The sequence below is a fragment of the Danio aesculapii genome, chromosome 4 (genome assembly GCF_903798145.1).
Source record: "Danio aesculapii chromosome 4, fDanAes4.1, whole genome shotgun sequence".
NCBI classification, from domain to species: Eukaryota; Metazoa; Chordata; class Actinopteri; order Cypriniformes; family Danionidae; genus Danio; species Danio aesculapii.
In genome coordinates, this window is record NC_079438.1 from 37,797,164 (window position 1) to 37,820,844 (window position 23,681).

Sequence of the window (23,681 nt, forward strand, 5' to 3'; positions counted from 1 at the left end):
GGACACATTTCTGGCATTACATTAATAAACTCTACTGATTTTCTATTCTATGGTGCATATTTAGCTCCTAGCCTGACTGTATTATCCTGTTTACTTGTTTGTATGTTACCCATTATTTCCTACTGTATAGCTGAGACTGTATTTGTATGTGTTCATGTATTAAAATAACTAACGATTGTTAAAAAAAAAAAAAGAATTTTGAAAACTATAAGCCGTTGGCATCCATAGTAGAAGAAAAAAAAAGCAATTGAATAAGGTAAAATTAATTATATTTCTAAACTTGTTATTCTAGTTTTTTTTATTATTAAGCTCCATTAAATAAAAATTCAGAATTTAGGACTGGATTACTTTAGTTATTTATGAAGCCATTAAAGCAACAGAGCAATGACCAATTGCTGTACAATTATAAAAAACTGTCTAAATAAAAGAAAGACATTAAAAGACAAATAAAACACCAGAGCAGTACTGTAACAAACTGTTATGTGACTAAAGACTAGAGCAGTGTCGGGTAGGTTGCTTAAAAAAAGTATTTATTTACTAATAACATCATTAAGATTGTATTTACATTACTTTTTAAATTACTTTGTCTGAAAATAGATTTACTTACTCAATAAGTAATTTAATTAACTCAATACTGCTAAAATAAATGAACATTTAAGAAAATGTAAACGAATCAAAACACAATTAATTAGACCATATTTCATACATACCATATGTTAATTGTTACATTACATTAATGTAATGTAATTAATACATTAATTTCATGCTCAATTAGTTTCTTGACAAATCTAACCTTTTTTGTTTTGCAAAATATCTAAATGATAAAAATTGTATAGCAAAAAAAATGCAATAACTCTGCTTCTCTGAATTAATTTACACAGAAGTGTTAAATTTATTGAATGTATTTAATGCAAGTACATAAAAAGTAGCTGTAATTAAATTACATAAAAACAAAATATAACCCTTATTTTTTCAATTGAAAAGTAATTTAATTACAGAAACTAGTTACTTTTTGAAACTAATGACATCTTCTACTGGACTGGAGTAATGGCTGATGAAAATTAGTTTTTGCTGAAAACTTTGCTAGAAATTAATAATAATAAAGGGATAGCATCCATTATACACTCTTTAAACAAGATGTTTTTCAAAATCAAGAGCCCACTTAAAAATTCTCAGTTTTTCTTGGTTTACTGGAGTAATTAGGTATGTGTTTGACTAAAAGGTTTACATTTATAATACAAAAAAGTTATCAATTTGTAATGTCATCAATCAAGCAAGCAATTAAGTATGGTGAAAACTGTCAGTTAATTGTTTGCTCCTATTCACCTGTAGGGTCTTTCGTGAGGTCTCAAGTTGAAACACCAATATCACATTGTATATTGGTTTGCGCGGAAGGAAATATTAATATTCCGAATTGCATTTGACACTTAAACCAAAAACGTCTCCCGGCCCTCCAAATTTGACTCTAATGTGTGCGCTTATGAAATCAAATGTCTTTTAGCTGCGCCCAGAATAATCTTGGGATTTTGGCTTAAAGTCATTAAGTCACTGCACAAGTCTGTGGGTTTGTGATGATTAAAGGACAGTTGACTGCATCTCGCACACACACACTTTCCACCTTCCACGGCTGCAATACATCATCCTAATGAACCTGTGTAGCCTGGGCACGCAGTACTTGATTAATCCACAGTCATTAAATCCAGTCTGCCGAGGACATCAGGAGAGAAGAGCATCCAGAGATCCAGCCTCCATTAATCTGCGGCATAACTGGCCAAACGCACAGAGCACGAAGACATCTCAAACTTGCTTCCCACACTTTTCTTCTTAAATATTTTAGAGAGTCCCACTATGAAACCATTGTGTAGGAAACAGTATTGAATTATTGTAACATTAAGCAAGTAAAAAGGCATAGTTCTGCTTCTCAATAGAGCTAAAATACAAATATGAGATATTATTTTTAGATCATTTTGCCAGACATTGTAAAAAAGGTTAGGTTAGGTGCCACACAAAAAATTCACAAAGTGACAACAAGAAATGGACATTAAGAAATAAAACAGACATTAAAACACTCTCTTCAATAAAAATAAATAAATAAAAATAAATAATCTCTTCAAACTTCCAGCCACCGCAAATAAATAAGTGTTTAATTTTAGTTGATTATAAGTGGTGCTTAAAAGTTTGTGAACCCCTTGCAGAATCTGTAAAAATGTAAATAGTTTTACCCAAAAGAGAGATTTGTTTATTTAGTACTGTCTTGAGTAAGATATCATAAAAGACACAAAATAAAATCCATAAATAATTACATAAAATAGGTTTACATAAAGTTCATGAAACTGAAATTATCAAAATAACTCCTTGCTAAAGATTTTAAACACTTGTTTTTTTAATATACTTTTTATGGTTACCTGGATAATCCAAGAGATATCTTGCTTTGTGATGGTTGTTCTTGAGTCTTTTGTTTGTTCAGAACTGTTGTTCTTCAGAAAAAAATCCTCCATGTCCTGAATCTTCAGTTTTCAACATATTTGAACATTTTCTTGCAGTAACTTTTGATTTTAAGATCCATATTTTTCTATCATGAACACATGAGGGACTTAAAGTAAATGCAACTAATAAAAAAGGTTTAAAATTTCACTGATGCTCCAGCACAGGGTTGCCAGGTTTTCACCTCAAAACTAGCCCAATAGCCAGTCAAACCTAAACTCAAAATATGCCACTACCAGGGCTTGACATTAACTTTTTGATCACAGCCACTGTGGCTAGTAGTTTTTCAACATTACTTGTTACTCACCATTTTCACCAGCCACAGTTTTGTTGCTGGGAAAAATATATTTTTATGTGTATAAATTTGACTTGACATGCTAAAATGACTTGATTTAGATTTTGTGTTATGTCCATAAGCCTTCTCATTCATTTCACTTTTTGTGTGTTCTGTATGACCTTGCTCAAATGGGTTGTGGTTTCATCGTGTTGTAGCATTGCAATTAGTTCTTATTTCACATTACTTTTCAGCACTCAACATTAAGGATTTACAAATTTTTTTTCTCTAGCCACACCAAAAATAAATGAAAATGAAAAAATATAAAAAAATATAAAAATTTTATAAAAATAACTGTAAGCAAAAGAAAGCAGGTGAAAACATATTATGTGCAATAAGGATGATCATGTGCACACAGTTGAATTTAGACCCATTATTAACTTTTTCAAAGTATGGTTAAAGCGAAAGCGGCAACTGCTGCTGCTTTCAAAAAATCTGTAGCTCTTGAAAGCAGCAGGACTGTGGGTGCATGAGCATCACTTTTTGTCCAGTCTATTTCAAAGAGAACTGGTCGCACAAGTTGCATTTGCAGACAGTGTTGCTTCGCGCAAGGAAACGGGATCATGCAAGATTTATAAACACTCGCATGCATTACATCAGCTGTGCACGATACTAAAGCCCTCGTCAATGAGCGAAGAAAGCCTGCATTCCTTCTCATTCGATATTCACCTGCTTTCTTTTGCTTGTGTGAACAGTTATTTTATCAGTTGTGCTGCTTCTTGATTAAATACAACTGAAATGATTTTCAACCAGCCAAAGTGGCTAATGGGAGCATCTCTCTAACCTGCAACAAATGAAATCCACCTGCATTTGGCAGGTTGGTGGGTATTTATGTCAAGCCCTGGCCACCATCCATTCAGAGAGTACATATTTTATATCAATGCACACATTGTTTTTTTTTTTTTTAACAAATTATATATTACTAATTATAAATGTTCTGTTATAATAATAAAATCATCTTACCTTAAGATCGACACTCCTCCTTCTGGAAATGGCACAGTCTCTCCTCTAGAGGCCATGTGCTTCACAAAGGTGTGCTTGCTCTGTTTCATCATCCTATCCTTTTTTTAATTGTAGAATATAAATTCAGCTGAGTCAAATATTTGAGTGCATCCATATAAATATAATTAATGTCAAACTTTTAAACCGCAGACAAAAAAAAAAAAAGCAACCTGCAGCAAGTGGTTAGAAGTAGCCCAATGCTGTGAACTTGCCAATCCTGCTCGAGAAAGATGCATTAAAAGCCAGGGGGGAAAACCTTTGAAATTTGAAGATCAATGTAAATTGTAGGGATGGTTCACACAAAAATAATTAATTTACTCACTCTCTAGTTGTTCCAAACCTTTATGAGTTTCTTTTTTTCTGTTGAACACAAAAGTCGCCGTCAATAGTTACAGGTTTCCAGCTTTCTTCGAAACATCCTCTTTTGTGTTCAACAGAAGGAAGAAAATCAAACAGGTTTGGATTAAATAGGGCGAATAAATGATGAGAGGTGAATTCTTCCTTTAATTTTTTTCTAGCAAACATGCTACTGTCTTCTGCTACTTCTGAAGGGTAGTATTAAATGGAAATCAATGATTTTTAAACTAAAAAAGAAAAATATCAGCATTTATTAATGTTATTTACATTTACATTTAATGATTGCTTTTGACATTACTTTGTAACAGTTTTCACCCCTCAGCTCTTAATGCATTAAGTTTCCTTCTGGATACAGTTCACATACTTATTACATTAAAGTTGACAAACATTTGCAGAGGGTTATTTGAATAATTCTTTTCACTGTTTGCTTTTTCTTCTGAATTATTTGTAAACATCTTTGATATAAAATATATGACTCAGGACAGTACTAAATAAAAATAAGGAAAAATAACATTATAAGCTTGCTATTTTACAATTATTCACATCTTCAACCAAATTTTGCAACAAGCTTTTTTAGGAGGAGTGTATACTTTCTTTCATTTCACTTGCATATACATTACCTTAAAGCTAGGCTACATCTGAAGACAACATTTTACAGTTTAATGAACTATTATTTTAATTAAAAAAAAATATTTATAATGAAAAAAAAGCAATAATAATAATGTGACCTTTTATAAAAATATCACGCAGTCTTCTTTTATTGTTAAGGCCGTTTTTAATCTAAAAGTAATCCAATCAATAAATACATGTATAAGTTTAATCACTATCATATAAGTCAGGGATAACCAAACTTGTTCCTGGAGGGCCGGTGTCCTACAGATTTTAGCTCCAACCCTAATCAAACACACCTGAACAAGCTAATCAAGGTCTTACTGGGTATACTTGAAACACCCAGGCAGGTGTGTTGAGGCAAGTTGGAGCTAAACCTTGCAGGGACACCGGCCCTCCTGGACCGAGATTGGTGACCCCTGATATAAGTGATCTTAAAGCCAGAGCGCATCTAAAACTTAGTTTAATAAAATAGTATTCTTTTTAAATGTCACCATTTATTTCTATAAAACAATTTATAGCGATGTAAAGCCAAGTCTACATTCATTGTATTTGTATTGTTGAGACATTAGGAAAGTGAATGTTGAATTGAGGGAATTTACCATAAGCATAAAGTTTCCGCATCGATAGTCAGATTAACTGTAGTTCTTCTTTTTTCTCCATGGTTCGGCTAGTGCAGTGTTGTAGGTGTCATAGGCAGCAGTTTTGAGGCAGACATGTTGCACATTCCTTCTGCCTGGAAGAGGATATTAACATGATGGATTGTGGATCTTCTTGTTTTCCACAGACGAGACAAAATTTCCAGCCGCACATGCATTCCTAATAAAGCAGAGGATGAGCACAGATGGACTGTTTTAAATGAAGCCTCTTTCCCTCACAACAAACACGCAGAGGTTATAGGCTTGATGATCTAACCTGTTTACTGGAGTAAACACATGCAAGCTTATGTCAAACTAAACCAGTTTCTCATTTGCGTTATAAACAGGAAGGGGGAGGAATTTGCAGACTTTCTTTCCTCATTTTTTCCACCACTTGATCTGTAGACCCTGCTCCATATGCGCTTAAAAATAAAGGTTCTTAATTGCCTTTTATGGTTCTACAAACGATTGTTTACAGACATAAATATACATATGTTATGATTGTATCATTTTTTAGAGTGTTTAAAATACTTTCCTTTTAAGAACCCTTTACAAAATATAGAGTAGCCATAAAATGCTTCTACATGATGTCAATTAAAAAACAACAACAACAAAACTTAGAACTATTTTGAACTTTTTTAAGAATGTGAAGCTATACAGAACCTTAGTGTTCTTGTTCAGTATTCAAATAATTTTATATATATATTTTCTAATTTAATTTAATTTGATATTATTTAATTACATTTCTTTTTATTCTATTGAATGTATTTATTTCATTTAATTTATTTTAATTTTATTAATTTAAATTTTAATTTCAATGTAATTTATTTAATTTAATTTAATTTAATTTAATTTAATTTAATTTAATTTAATTTAATTTATTTTAATTTAATTATTTTATTTAATTTAATTTAATTTAATTTAATTTAATTTAATTTAATTTAATTTAATTTAATTTTATAAAAATTACTTTTTTGCATTTGTAATTGTTTTACAATTTCTGACCCTTAGGCTGATTTTTATTTTTAAACCGATTTGATCAGGCACAAACATACATAAATTATGATAAAAAATGTAAGTATATTATAATTTAATATTTAAAAAATATGTATATATAATGTAATGTGCATTTATCTAGGACATTTATCATGTATGGCCATACACCCAAAGTGCTTCACAATTAATATATATATATTAATTTTTTTTATGATCCATTCAAATGATCATTTTTCTACACTTCCTAAGAGGTAATAAAAATGGCGTCTGCATGATTAAACTAAATCTATAATGACTGTCACTATTTCAAGTGAAAATTTAAAAATTAATGAACAATGTCAGTTCACTGCATTACGATTAGGTCTGCAAGTATTCCCTCACTCTTTTGTGTTTTCTAAAGTGCTGACATTTATAACCAATCACACACGTTTCTGTAGAGCTCATGAATGCAAAAGAGCAGAAACAATTTAGCAAAAGTGCATAACTGAAGAGACTTCAGTCAAGATCTGAAGCATTTGTCTGAAGCATTTTGACATTTCCACAAATACAAAAAATGCTTTTATATATCTATTAATTCACATTATTTATTGTTATTTCACTAATGATTTACCATAATATTGAATATTATATCATTTATACAACTTTAACAGTTTGTTGCTAACATTTTAAAGTATTCTGATTTATAAGGGTTACATAAAAGTAACATCTGACTTGAAATACAACACATATACACTTAATAACCTACGCATTGCAGTAGGTGATCTGCCAAAATGCTATCTGTTGGCATAATACAGTATATTCACCTGCCGTCCAAAGCCACACCTGAAATCACGAACACACATAGATCATGTCATTCACCAGTTAGGAAAAAGTACTTTATAATACTACAATTCCGAATGAAAAACTGTATTATATCTAGCACATTTTCAGTTGTGTAACAAGCAAAACTTGTCATAATGTGCAGTATTTCAAGAATGCAAGAACTGTTGGTCTCACACACTTTGTCCTAAAGCGACTACTGTATGCTTAGTGGTTGGCCGGCGACGTGCAGGAATTACACTTATTACTAAGCCATACTGACATGCTATTTCAGACTGAGTATTCAGAGTAGCATGGTAAACAATATAGGGAGGGCATCACAGGTTGTCATTGTGAATGTAAATATAAAACCAACTTCACCTCAGTAAAGCAGCTAGGCAAAACAGCGCTATTTACTTATGTTTTGTTGTTAAACTAAATAAAAATCTACATTATGGATGCTGTAAAAGGTCTCTTATGAACTTTCAGTGGCTGAACAAGAATTCTGTGCATAGAACCTATTAGTAAAACAACAAAATCTACATCAGCTTTGCTTGACTTTAGCCATGGTTTCGTACTTCCTCCAGTGTGAAAAAGTAACCCATTGCACTTTTAAAATATTCTTATTGATTACATGAAAGTAACATCTGGCATGAATAACAACACATAGACACTTAAACATGAAATCCAAAACTGTCTTAATGACGTTTTAAAAATAAGTACTCTTATATGGCAAATATTCTCTTCAATGGCAAAATCTGACTCTGACACTGGTGTCATTGTGTGTGTGTATGCATATATATAGTTGCAAATTTGTACAATGACATCAATGTTTTAGTCACATACTGCTGTGACATTGTTTTGCCCTCAAGATTATAAGCTGTTATAATTGACATAAATGATTGTCATTAGGCAGGGGAATGTCTGTTTTCTGGCTAACGGGCAGTGGAGTGCAGAAGTGACCTCTTTAAGATTGTAGCGGGGGCTGATCAACTGTGCTTACTGTTCCCTGGGGACCAACAAAATGTGTGTGTATGTGTGTGCAAGTTGTGTGGATTCATTTGTGTACGCCAGTGCCAGTTAGAGGGTTTGGCCCAACCCTAGGAAGTGTTGATAAAAGCGACTGGCCGGAAAGCTTGTGTAAATTATTACATTCCCGGCTATTTTTACCCTCCAGTACAGTGCTGGACTCCACCTTCACTCTCCCGGCTTCTTCCAGAACAGGACAAACTGGTTTATATGTTGTGAGGAAACGAGTTTTGCTCTTTTGTCACATCAGGGGGTAGGCGTTATCATGCTTATTATGCTGTTAGTATTCTCTAAAGTATCATGCTTATTAATCTGTTTGTTTTAAGGCGAGATGCTGCAGTTAAAAACACAATTTTTTGGACTTGTTTGCTTTTCTTAAAGTGTTTTTTTCTCAGTCCTAATGGAACGAAAACATCCAAAAATACACTTTTAAGTATTTCTGCAATCAGAATTCATCAATTTGTGTTTGTGGATTTCAAAACAACATATTTTTAAAGACTTCTTCTTTTCCCTCCTACACTGTGTTAAAAATCTCCACGTCTGTACATCTGTCACACACCAAATTTCACAGATTTATTCTTATGTGTAGAGTTTTACAGAAGGATATGTTCGTAAATAATTTGCCTGATTATTTCAAACATTTTATTCAATTGTTGGTGGTATTTTCTGAAATGTGGACTGATAAAAGATACTCAAAATACTCAACAAAAGCACATTTTTAATGAAATAATGATTACTTTTCATATTTAAATATAACTTTTTTCAAAAGATAGTAAAACATACAACATACGGTTAACACAGAACACATAAACAACAATAGAACATAAATGAAAATATAAGGACAGCAATGACATGATAATATTGATATTTAGCATTCTTAGGCATTATGATTATGCAAATAATAATAATACATCAACAGCAACAACAATAATACTAATAATTATTATATTATTATTGATGATGAGAAAAGTACTATTTTGTGATGATGGCAACATTGATATCAATACTAATAAAGATGGTGGTAATAATACTAATACTGTGATGATGATGATGATGATAAGAGTAATAATAATAATAAAAAGATGGTGGTAATAATACTAATACTGTGATGATGATGATGATGATAAGAGTAATAATAATAATAATAATGATGAAAATAATAATAATAATAAGAAGAAGAATACTTGATCATGAGAAAAGTACTATTTTGTGATGATGGCAACAATGATATCAATACTAATAAAGATGGTGGTAATAATATTAATACTGATGATGATGATAGATGATGATGAGAGTAGTAATAATAATAATAATAATAATAATAATAATAATAATAAGAAGAAGAAGAAGAATACTTGATCATGAGAAAAGTAATATTTTGTGATGATGGCAACATTGATATCAATAATAATAATAACAACAACAACAACAACAACAATAATTGATGATGAGAAAAGTAATATTTTGTAATGATGGCAACATTGATATCAATACTAATAAAGAGGATGATGATGATGATGTAAAAACAATGATGATGATATGACATACCCAGTTCACACCATATCTATCCTAGCTACTACTAAAAATACTACTAATAATAACAATAATAACAATAATAGGGTTGTGCGGTGGCGCAGTAGGTAGTGCTGTCGCCTCACAGCAAGAAGGTCAATGGTGTGGAGTTTGCATGTTCTCCCCGTGTTCGTGTGGGTTTCCTCTGGGTGCTCTGGTTTCCCCACAGTCAAAAGACATGTGCTATAGATGAATTGGGTAAGCTAAATTGTCCGTAGATTATGTGTGTGTGAATGAGTGTGTATGGATGTTTCCCAGTGATGGGTTGAAGCTGGAAGGTCATCCACTGCATAAAACATATGTTTAATAAGTTGGCGGTTCATTCTGCAGTGGCAACCTCCGACCCCTGATTAATAAAGGCACTAAGCTGAAAAGAAAATGAATGAATGAATAATAATAATAATGATAATGAAGATGATGATGATGATGATGATGATGATGTAACAACAATGACGATGATATAAGGACACATACCCAGTGCACACCACATCTACGCTAGCTTTTGTGTCTGTGATGTTTTTATTTGCATCATAACTTTTTTATTTTAACATGCACATAGTTTTTCAGAGATTCGCCAGCATTGTTCCTCCTTAAAACAAGTCAAAATTTGCGCTCCCATTGTGCACTGCGACATTCCACTTCCCAGAAATTCCCCAGACTCACACCACACATCGCTCGCATACTTCCTGTGTCTGAGCTGAACACAATTAGACTCTCTCGTCATGTGAAAAATTCCCAAACTCTCCAAAAAAGCAAAACTGACCAAGTCTGAAATGTCTCCGCAGAGCCTGGATGAGCTTGATGACGATGACGGAGAAGAGAAGGAGAGGAAGAGGGAGGAAAACCTGACACAGCACAACACGGTCCAGAACGAGGCCTTGACCTCTGAACATGAAGCAGCTCATTCGGTACAGGTGAGTTTTAATGTTTGGACGGGATGATCTGACTTTAGTGTTTATAGCGCAGTCGCTGATCTGCCGTACAGAGGCAGTGTTGACCAGTGAAACAAACGCTATCAGATTGATCAACTGAAAGCAGAAGAGACAACAATTCCTGGTGCCTCAAGCCACACTGCAGAGCAAGATAATATGATTTGACACTAGACTTGATAGTGTTTTGTCTTTTCTATACCTTGTGTTGCGACCCGTCTGGAAGAGACGTGACAAAGGATCAGGACAGCATCATGTTTTTGACTTGAGCTTATAGAAGTTTAAAGTAGACCTTGAGGGGTGAGCAGAGACTATAACAACAGAAGCAGACAGAAATGAAGTTACTAAAGAAAGAAACAAAAATACAATAATAGAATGACAACGTCAAAATAGCAGTGTAAAATATTAAATAAATATTATATAATACATTTATATTTGTGTTTTTGTTAATCAGTACTTTTTTTTTTTAACTTTTCAAATTACTTTTGTTTGTCAGAAATGCATTAAGTTGCCAAATAGTGACAGTTGTTTGTATAAAAGTGTGCATATATACTTGAAGTCAAAATTATTAAACCTCTTATCAATTTTTTTTTTCAAATATTTTATGTTTAACAGAGCAACTTTTTTTTTTTCTTCTGGAGAAAGTCTTTTTTTGTTTTATTTCCGCTAGTTTACATTTTTTGAAAAACCATTTTAAAGTCAATATTTTTAGCCCCCTTAAAGCTATATATATTTTTTGATTGTCTATAGATCAAACCATTGTTATACAATGACTTGCCTAATTACCCTAACTAGCCCAATTAACCTAGTTAAGCCTTTAAATGTCACTTTAAGCTGAAAACTAGTATCTTGAAAAATATCTGGTAAAATATAATATACTTATCATGCAAAGATAAAATAAATCAGTTATAAGAAATCCTGTTATCTTTAGAAATGTGTTGAAAAAAAAACTTCTCTCCCTTAAAAAGAAATTGGAGAAAAATGATACAGGACAGCTAGTTCAGGAGGGCTAATAATTCAGACTTCAACTGTGTATATTTATAATAATAATAATAATAATAATAATGATTTAAAATGTTTATCACGATGCATATCACGATGAATTCTGGGGAATCTTGTGTCACTTTATTTGATGTCTTGTAAAAAAGCAAATCAGCTTGTATTACTTTAAATATATATTGGAATAGAGAAATATTTCTAAGTATAACAAAATTTCAAAATGGTACTGGTTTGCAGTATTTTTTTAAAGCACTTTTATGAAAGAACGTTCCCAATTGCAAACGATTAAACATCAGTGTATATTAAAAAGTATTTTAAGTAATATTGTACTTTTTTTTCTTTTAAAAAAGACTTTTAACCACTTGGTTTTAGATGTTCATATTTCACTATGTCCTAAACTGTTTATGCTATTGGGTTGGACAGATAACGAAATAAAAGATAAAAAACATAAACTCCTGCGTCCAAACCAGTTTACTGATTGGCAGACATAATTCTTAGGAGGTGGAAATCAGAAGATGCCTCTTCCCTTCAAGAATGGGCAGTAGAACTTACTAGAGTGTCCATATTTGAAAAAAATGTCTTATAAGCAACTGGACAAGCTAAACCTATGCTATAAAACGGTCCAAGCACTTAACCTGTTTGGAAATGGAACAATAATAATAATAAATGCTTAATAATAACAATAAACCTATGCTATAAAAATGGTCCAAGTAGTTAACCTGTTTGGAAATGGAACAGTAGTAATAATAAATGCTCAATAATAGTAATAAACCTATGCTATAAAAAATGGTCCAAGTACTTAACCTGTTTGGAAATGGAACAGTAGTAATAATAAATGCTTAATAATAACAATAAACCTATGCTATAAAAATGGTCCAAGTAGTTAACCTGTTTGGAAATGGAACAGTAGTAATAATAAATACTTAATAATAATAAACCCATGCTATAAAAATGGTCCAAGTAGTTAACATGTTTGGAAATGGAATATTAATAATAATAAATGCTTAATATTAAACCTATGCTATAAAAAATGGTCCAAGTACTTAACCATTTTGGAGATGGAACCGTAATAAATGTGTGAGAAATATACTGATTGTGACAGTGTAAATGTGATATGTTATTGACTGTACTTACATATTCTATCTTTGTATTTTACTGAAATTTTCTCTTCATTATATAAAGATTGAGGGATTAGTTTGGGTTGGGTTTGTTAATTGAGTAAAATGTTGATTCTTTAGAGTTGTATTCTGTATTCCATTCTGAAATTTGCCTGCAAACCAACAAAACTGTTCAATAAAACACTAAATCTCTAAAAAAGACTTTTAGCAAAATTATATGTCCTAACATACCTTTATTTATATTAAAATGAATGTTTTGAAATGTTATCTTAATTTCTAGTGTATGCCAGTTTTTTGTTTAGCTTTATTTTTGATTCAGTCTAATATCCAACTTCTATGTGATGTTTTGAAGAAAGTTGCAGTATTTTTTGTTCTGTTTAGTGGACTTATATACTGACGCAGGGCTGAAAAAGACATGATAAAATACTCCACAGAACACTTTATTCCAGATCTTACAAAGTTGAATGAAGGCTTTACATGAGGAATAGCTTAAACTTCAAGTCATTATTGAGTTCAAGTCCTGCTTATATTTGTAATTTTCAGAGGATCACTAAAGGATGAGGAGTGCTAACTGCGAATGCTGGAGCTCTGAGAACAATGTGGCGTATTTTTCAAAATAATACATTGTTTGATTAAATTTAGTTTCCTCCTGTTGCTTCTGTGTAGCTTCAGGTCGCTGAATCTATTAGTATGTCATTTCCGACACTATAATCACATTGACGTTATGTGTGTGTGAGTGCATGTCATGTATTACTTTACCCGAAAGATCACTACTAAATATTCAGTTAGAAATTCTAACCTATCATTGCAGAATAACTTTTAGTGAGCAATTGTTTGTGACTGGAGACATTGTGAAAAGAGCTTCTCTGAAAAGCCATCGAAATGTGCTTCAGTAAGATTCATAATTACATTTAAATGAAGAGATGTATTATTGTTAGAGTAGATACACATGTTTCTGCTGATCCTCACCATGTTCAGCAGTAAATGCCAACCCCCAGTGCCATGGTTCGCATTGGACCGTGGATGTTATACAACAGACAGTTCTGGTGCTCTTTTTCCATTGGCCATGAGCGCTTTTCAAAATGAGAGATTTTATATGAAACATCAGTTTGGCCACAGCAGCCCAAGACTGGTTACTCACTAAAGCTAAACAGGGCTGAGCCTGGTCAGTACCTGGAAGGGAGATCACATGGGTAAACTAGGTTGCTGTTGAAAGTGGTGTTAGTGAGGCCAGCAGGGGTGCTCAACCTGCGGTCTGTGTGATTCGTAATGCCCCAGTAAAGTGAAGGGGACACTATACTGTCAGTGAGCACCGTCTTTCGGATGAGATGTTAAACCGAGGTCCTGACTCTTTATGGTCATTAAAAATCCCATGGAACTTCTTGTAAAGAGTAGGGGTGTAACCCTGGTGTCCTGGCCAAATTTTTTCCATAGGCCCTTACCCGTCATGGGCTCCCAATCATCCCCATCCACAGAATTGTCTGTATCACTGTTTCTCCACTCCACCAATAGCTGGTGTGTGGTGAGCACACTGGCATCGTTGTCCTGTGGCTGCCGTGGAAGCTGCATACTGGTGGTGGAGTAGGGGCACCCCACTCTCATGATTGTGAAGCGTTTTGTGTGGCCATACGCAATAAATATGCTATATAAATACACATTACTCTCTTACAGTTATTTAATATATATATATATATATATATATATATATATATATATAAAATTATTAAATACAAGTGCTTATGTGTGTGTGTATATGCTCTATCCTGACACCCACATTTGACCTTATGACAGATAAATGAGTGACTGCCCAAATACCATAATATTTTGGACTGAGAGCCCATAACATACATGTAATAATGCATAATATTTTTACCATAACAATTAGCTTCAGAAAATAAAGTTAACCCCAAGAGTCAAATTTTTTTAATCTTGTGATTTATTGATTTATTCATTCATTCATTCATTTTCCTCAGATTAGTCCCTTTATTCATCAGCGGAATGAACTGCCAACTTATCCAGCATATGTTTCACACAGCGCATGCCCTTCCAGCTGCAACCCAGTCCTGGGAAACATCCAAACACACTCATTCACTCATACACTACGGGAAATTTAGTTTATTTAATTCACCTATACCACATGTCGTTGGACTGTGGGGGGAAACCAAAGCACCCAGAGGAAACCCACGCCAACATGGGGAGAACATGCAGACTCTACACACAAATGCCAACTGACCCAGCCGGGACTTGAACCTAATTGATTTATTATATTGAAATTAATAATTTATCCATGAAATACAGTCGAGTAGTGCACTCTCTAACAGACTTTTTAAAAAGCATGTAGAAATACAGAAATTGTATTATAAACAGAAGTTGTTTTGATTCAGCTTCAATAATAAACACACGAACATAAAATCTTCTCACACAAGGATTTCAAACACTCGACTGAAGATATGAAGTGAGTTTTTTTTTTTTTTTGTATAACATGTCTTTATTGAGTTTTTTCAAGGTTATACAATAATTCAAACCCCAATACCCAATACTTAGCCAGACAGGCTCAGGAAAAAAAATCATAATTATTTTTATTAAAAAAATTATTAAAAATAAAAATAATATGAAAATAAATTATTTAATAAAAAAAAAAAAAAAAGAAATCTAATCAAGCACCATTCCACATTCCACAAGTTCAGACTTCCATAGCTTCTTCAATATTTCCATTTTTCACAGAGTTCCAAAACACCTCCCAGGATTTATTTCTTATTATATGAGCTTTTCAAGAGCCAAACATGTTATTAGGTTTCTCAACGGAGGTCCAATGGAGGGGCGATTTGTAACTTTTTTCCAACATAAAGCAATACAACGTCTTGCTTGTATTAAACATAAATAAATCAATTTTCTTTCTTTAGTAGACAAAGCACAACTGTCTTCATACATATTCAGTATACATAATCCAGGACATCTATGGGCTTCCTACCAAATTACAATAGTGTTTTTTTTTTTTTTTACAAGTGGATTATCTGTCTTTTGTTTTAGTTCTTTAAGAGTTGATGAATATAAAAAGCTGTCAAGGGTCAGGCCTTTTGCTGCCAACTTTTCAACATACAACCAAGCTATAGGAGCTTTACAAGAGAACCAGTACAATGCAGCTCTTAACTATACAGCCCAAAATTTGGTAATTGGAGCCCTGTTATTCCAAATAAAATTTGAAAGTAGTTTCCTTATTCTTGAAAATAATGTAGGGGGAGGGGGAAGCGGTAATGATTGGAAAATATATAAACATTTGGGTAATATACTCATTTTAATCACGTTTATTCTTCCCATTAGAGGAAAAAGGCAGTGTCATCCATCTAGTCGTTACTTCAATGAATTTAGCAATAAGGGATTCATCATTTTTTGAACCAAGTTGGTTTAATTTAGGGGTTATTTTGATTCCTAGATAATCAAAACCATTTAAAGCATTTATCTGGAGTGAGTTTTTAGTAAAGCCATGTTAATACACTAGGTGTTTTCACATGTAGCATTTACTACACAGTGCCATAGTTAATTGAGAAGCTACACAAAAGTTGTCATCATCACAGAACGGTTATCTCAATGCCATTTTGAGTTGAGTGACTGAAATCAGTTTTTGCATAGCATATTATTAAACTACGACTTCAGTAAACTCTGCTCCATTTGCACATATGTGCTGGAGGTTTGCTCGAACTGCTTTACTGAAGAAATGTGCAATAAAATGACCTTAGATTAGTCAAGAAGTCAAGTAAAGCCAAGTCGAGTTGAGAATGCGCTCTCCAACGAAAACTTCAAATAGCCATAAAGAAACCCAGGAGTTGCATTATAAACAGAAGTTGCTTTGATTCAGCTTCAATAATAAACACACAACTATAGAATCATCTCACACGAGGATTTCAAACTTAGCTGAAGTTATAAAATGAGATGGAAGTAAAAACATGTCATCATATGTGGTATTTTCACATGCAGCACTACACAGTGTTATAGTTATTTGACAGCTACACAAAAAGCTGTCATCATCACAGAACGGTTATCTTGATGCCAATTTTGAGTGACTAAAATCAAATTTTGCTACCCTGCTCCATCTGTATGTATGTGTTGGAGGTTTACCACAACCGGCTTTACTGACAAAATGTGCAAGAAAATTGCCTTAGATTGGTCAAAAAGTCAAATCAAGTTGTTCTTTATTGTCATTCCATTACATGTGTGGACATAAAATGAAATGAAAGTGGAGCTTTTTTTTGTAAAGCTCATTGTGTTCTGCGTTCTGACTGGCTTTAGACCACTGTCAATCAATCTCCTTCGTGCTTTGACTCCTGTGATGCGTTCAGCTTGCCAATTTTACATAAATCTTCGATCGCTAGCAGTGTGGCTCTGAAGCGCTCTACTGTATGTTTGCAAGTTTTCTTCCCACAATGTAGACGAAAAGTTCTGCACCATCAAAGGCACCTGCGGTAGCACCCAAAAGGCAGAGGAAGATGCTAACCATGGCACAAAAATTCGTACTTCTGGACATGCTAAAGGAAGGTAGAAGTTATGCGGCTATAGAGTGTAGGGCTGGGCGATTAATCGAAAAGTAATTGAAATCGACATTCGGAACCTATATTCGATAAAATTTTTCCAGGACGATTTTTCAATTATTTTCCCTACATGTTACGTGACCCCGCTCTGTTAAAGGCCATGGCTGATTTCTACTTCTGCGGCCACTTTGCTGCCACATCTGATCTCTGGTCAAGTAGGACAATTCTTAAGTCTTGCTTTGCACTACATTGATGATGATTAGACGTTGCTCCAGAGATGCCTTTAGACGGCATATAAAACTTGCCAGTGAACTATGAGGGCAACATTTTTTTAAAATAAATAAATAAAATAATTGTTCATAAATCCTAATCGAGATTTTGATTTAAGGCCAAATCGCGTAAGGTGCCATTATGGAATAAATAAATGAAGATCAAATGGTTTTGATCTTTAGTTTCATTCTATAATACTGGTCTTATTTTTCTACAGAGGATTAAACTTTGAGAGTGTGTAAACTAGGCATGGGACGATAACCGTTTTCAAGGTATAGCGTGGTTTGGAAAAGTCAAGGTTTTAAAACCGACAAATTCTTCTTATAACCGTTCCTAAGGTATGTGTAAGATTTTTTTATTTACATTTTTTTTTTTTTTTTTTTAGGACAACAGTATCTCCAGCAGAAAAGATATCCAAAGATGCCGTTTTAAATTGTCAAGAAATCTGTGTTTTTGAAACCAATGAAGACAGCAGAAGTCAATGATTTATTTGAATTATTTAGCCTGACATGTTTACTGCTCCAAAATATTATAAATCTTTCAAAAAATAAAATATATTGTTTTCAAAGGTGACAAAAGTTTGTGTTTTTCATCCAGACATTTAAAAACAATATATTTTCGAGCCGTAATCACAATACCGTGATACAGTGAAACTGTGATGTTTTTATCCAAAGTCATCATATCGTCAGAATCTTATACCGGCCCATGCCTAGTTTAAACAAGAGAGAAAATTGTTAACATGTTAATGCCTGTCTTAGAAAAGTGGATAAAGTGTGTAGTGAGGGGTTTTACAGCTTTAAAACATCTATAATTATTGTAAAAAAAAAAGCTGACTACTTTGCGGATTATTTTTAGAACGTAACTCCCGCGAATAATGAGGGACCACTGTATAAGTAAACAAAATCATAGATATGAACACAACTCTGGACTGGATGTGAGAGCAATTTTTAAACTTATCCATATTTGACATACCGGAGAGGTAAGCTAACTATACATACACTATAAATAGTTAACTGTACATCTAACCTAACATGATTTTTGGTACATTCTTACCGTTACTGTTTTTACTGCACTTGAAGTAACTTATTTTACATCAATAAACGAGCTGACCTACAATGCGTTTTTTTTTTTTTTTTTGGTGAGCATAATTGTTCTGTTGTGGAGAATGTCACTCCATGAAACCGTCGCTTGTGTGGTGTTACATAATGAGAGCAACATCCAGAAGGGTTTCAGAGTGTTCCCTCTTATTACAAGTGACGACAAAGGTAACATTATATTTGTCCTTTTCTAGACGTCACGATGGCAGATCTTTGTCAGACACGTGATTGCAGAGCTTCTCAAAAATGCGCAGATTTTTAGCTGCTGCATTCATCAGTTGTTTGGAATGGCTTTTGTGGAATACCATGCCATATTTCACTGCTCTCTGACCTCCCACTAGACACGGTCGTAAACTACGAGCTGTCTTCAGTATTAATGCCATGCCTGACAGCTCTCAGGTTCACCGATTACAGGGTCGGATGCACACGATGCGTCTCTGGATATTCGCTAATCAGTCTGTTCAAGGCTGCCGGTAATTTAGGGATGCAGTAAATTAAAATATCATAACTTCATGAGCACAATTCCTAGATATTTTACACCAGGACAAGTTTTTGCCTTCTGGTTTTATGTGTGTGTGTGTGTGTTGTTTTGCTGCTTTTCTCTCCAACATCAGAGACATCTCGTCCTGATCAGCTCAAGGCCTCCATCTGCTTCTGTTTAGTTGTGCTTTACCTTTTTTCTGCCATACAAGGAAAACACAAAGTGATACCGGAGAACCGCTAGAACTCGCAGAACCGTACGGAACATTCCACAGGATCATCTCGCTCCAGTGTGGCGCCAGTTCATAGTTGGAAAACTCAGCTCCATCTGGGCTCTGTGTAGTAGTCTTCTCGTATTTTGAAGCTTTGCCTTCAAACTCAGTAAGCTCCCTACCTAGAAATAATTCTGTCTAGCGCTTTTCCACATTATTCATTTTTCAGAAAGGTACAGATTCATTTCAGATTCTTTCTCATGAACCAGTCATTTGAATAGCTTGACTGCATTTTGAGGCATTCAGAACACAGTGTTGGCATCACAGCCACATACAGTATGTTCATAACCTAAAGGATCCAAATTGCTGTCTATACAGCATATCGTAGCTACAGTAATATTCAGGCATAAAAATTATGGGCCAAAAATTTGATATGGTCATCATTTTCAAAAGGATAAAGTTTCATATGCACAATTAAAGGAAATCTAACATTTTTTGGACATAACGGTTGGTAGAGAGCATTACAGAGAGGACCATCACAACAACTTGAAAGAAGCTTCTTATATACTGTTGGTTGCTGGTGGAATGATCCGTCAACCACATCTTTACCTTTGCATATAGTCATTTAGCAGATGCTTTTATATAAAAAAAAAGACGTACAATGAGGAAAGCATCAATCGACTCATCATAATGAGACAGTACTTAGATCAAGTACTCCAAAAATTGAAGGTACATTACAGTAGGCAAGGAATAAGAGATTTACAGAGATAAGTGCTCACAGAAAAGATGTATTTTTAGGTGCCTTTTGTTCATTGCCAGGGATTCAACAGTCCATGTGAAATTGGGGAGATCATTCCACCAATGAGGAACATTAAATGAAAAGGTTCTGGAAAGTGATTTGGAGCCTCTCTGTGGTAGTACCATGAAGTTACCCACCTTCAGGGGGGAGTATAGGAGGAGGGTGCAAGCATTAGACCTTCTGAATTTATTACGAGCATCATCTGCTTTTCAGGGACATAAAGAGATGTGTGACTTGGGCTTGTTGAAGTCCAGATGAGTTGCAGCAGTTTGAATTATTTGGAGAGGTTTCATAGTGGATGATGGAAGACCAATTAGGAGAGCATTAAAGTAGTCCAGTCTAGAAATGACAAGAGATTGAACAAGAAGCTATGCTGACTACTCGGTCTGACCTTTCTAATGTTGTAAAGTGCAAACCTGTATGATCATGCTATTTTTGCAATGTGATCTTTGAAAATTAAATTGAAAATTAAAAGATCATGCCTACACTGTAAATTCCACTAAGTTAAGGTAACTCAAACATTTGAGGAAACCGATTGCAACAAACCATTTAAGTTCAAAAAGTAACCCTAACGAGTGCTATGAACTTGATCCATTTGAGTAAACGAAGCAATTTGAGCACAGTAAAACAAAAAAAATTAAGAAAACTTAAACCAACTCAGTACTGTAAAACTCAAATAATTAAAGCAACTCAAACCGATTGCAACAAACCATTTGAGTTAAAAACTAATCTATATGAGTACTGTGAACGTACACCATTTAAGTTGAAGTAATGAGGTATTTAATTAACCCATTACCTTTAACAATGAGTTCAAATCTCCTTTCAAATGAGTAAAATGAACTCAAAATGAAGTAAATTTTTAATTACCTACACTCAATTAATTTGATAAAGTTGACTCTTGGATTTTAAAGTGTAGATTCCTGTTTAAATTGGAAGGGATAATTGTAGATCCTGAAGTTATGACGTATAGTCTGAGTTGCAGGGAGGACAAAAAGTTGTTTTTAGCCAGATAAAGCTGTAGGTGCTGATTTTTTTTTTCTTGCAAGCCGAGATGTCCTCGTGTGAGATCCGTGCAGCCAGTGTGAGATCCATGTAGTCACTGTTGGATCATCTCTATGAAATGAGAGCTAGAGCAGTGTGTCGTCAGCATAGCAATGGATTAGAAAAGCCATGTTCTGGAATGGTGGAACCCAGCAATACGGTGTAAATGAAGAAGAGAAGGGGGCCAAGAACTGATCCCTGAGTAACCCCCGTGACCAGCTGATGTGCTTTAGATACCTCTCCACTCCAGACAACACTGAAAGACCTACCGGTAAGGTATGACTCAAACCAGCGGAGCGAGGCTCCAGTAATATCCATTGATGAGAGGGTAGATAGGAGAATCTGAGGATTTTCTGTCAAAGGCAGCAGACAGGACCAGTAGAAGTGATGATTTGGAACCAGCTTTAACAATCCACAGGGCTTTAGTGACTGACGGTAGTTCAGTCTCAATGGAATGGCCACTTTTGAAGCTCGATTGGTTAGATTCCAGCAGGTTGTTCTGTAAAAGAAATGTTGAAAACTGGTTGAAGACCATATATATCAAAGTTTTTGCTTTGAATGGGAGGATAGAAAACGGTCACACTTTATTTTGATGGTCCGTTTCTTTAATTTAAGTTACATTGCAATTAATTCTCATTAGATTATAAGTAGACTGTTAGGTTGGGGTTAGGGTTAGTGTAAGTTGACATGCACTTGCAAAATTTCTTGTAGTCAGTTAAATGTCTGTTGAAGGAGCAGTATCAACAGATATTAAGCAGACAGTCTACTAATACTCAAATGCACCATCAAAATAAAGTGTTACCGAGAAAACACCCAGCCACTGGCATTAAAGGGATAGTTAACCCAAAAATGCAAATTTACGCTACTTACTCATCCTCAAGAAGTTTCTTTCTCGTGTTGAACACAAAGGAAGACATTTTGAAGAAAGATGAAAACCCACAAACAAATAAATACATTGTAAATTGTAAATGTATAATGAAAAAATATAATTCAATTCAATTCACCTTTATTTCTATAGCAGCTTTACAATGTAGATTGTGTTAAAGCAGCATCACATAGAAGATCATAGTAAATTGAAACAGTGTCAGTCCAGTTTTCAGTGTTTAAGTTCCTTTCAGTTTAGCTCAGTTCAGTTTGGGTAATATTCACTGCTGAAAGTCCAAACACTGAAGAGCAGATCCATCAATGCGCAGCTCTACAGATCCCGAACCATGCAAGCCAGTGGCGACAGTGGCAAGGAAAAAACTTCACCAATCTATAATCTAAATGTGGGAAAATTGAGCTGGCAGAAGGAACATAGGTGGTATGTAACTAATCAAAAATAAACAAACACATGAAGAGGTCTTCCGCGTATCCTAACCATTCTACTCTGTGTAACAAACAGTAGCAAGCGGTGGCATTTGTCCATAACCTAATGTACTATACAAAAAGTAGTCCCACATGTTGCTGTGTATGTCATGTGACATTTACACCTGTATGCTTTGTCTAAGCCTTGTAAACAATGGAGATATAGTGGATGGATTGGATAATGCAAATGTTAGAGAGGGTGGAGGGAGTGTAAACACAATGAAAACAAACAGCACAATATGTGATTGGACAATGTTTTATTAAGTAAGCTGCAATATAACACAACAAGGGGGTACAAAGGTGGGCTGGAGAGTGATCTGATGGTCTCATTTATCTCAGGGGGGTTTGCCTATTGGTGATAGTGAATGATTGACAGGTGAATGGACCAATGACCTAAACCTAAGAAAGCAAAAGTAGAGAGAGATAGAGATACACAAAATGGAACAACACAAGCACGTAGCACCCATAACCATTGACATCCATAGTATGAAAAACAAATACTATAGAATCCAATGGTTACAGGTTTCCAGCTTTCTTCAGAATATCTTCTTTTGTGTCCAACAGAAGAAAGAAACTCGAAAGGCTTGGAACAAGCGAAGAGTGAATAAATAATGAGAAAATTGACATTTCTGGGTTAACTATCCTTTTAATTAAGAGACAGCCGGCAACACTGCTGTTTACTGCATCTTAGTAAAACAAACAAACAAACAAGCTCTAAGCGGTTAATTTTTAAGCCATTCATGTTGTAGTTTTGCTAATCTAAATGATGTCATAGTATTATGATCAATTGCTGTTTATTCTCTCTGTTATGATAAATTGCTTGTTGTTTTCCTCATTTGTAAGTTCCTTTGGATTAAAAGTGTATTCTAAATGAATAAATGCACAACTTCATCTATCAAATCATAATTGAATTAAACTGACAGCTTTTATATGTCAGTAAAAAGTAGACCATTTGAGTTGTGCGTAGACCACAAAATTAAGAGGAGCAGCTCCGGTCAGAGGACAATGACTTTGTCATACCGTGTTGTCTATTATGGTTCAGTT

General features: G+C 34.0%; 1 protein-coding gene across 1 annotated transcript in view; it reads left to right on the forward strand.

Moving 5' to 3' along the window:
• pawr (PRKC, apoptosis, WT1, regulator) overlaps positions 1–23,681 on the forward strand; it is a 127,646-nt gene that overhangs the window by 82,176 nt on the left and 21,789 nt on the right. Inside the window, 1 exon segment of the mRNA XM_056455584.1 lies at positions 10,605–10,733. Within this exon segment, the coding sequence (XP_056311559.1) occupies positions 10,605–10,733 (129 nt within the window).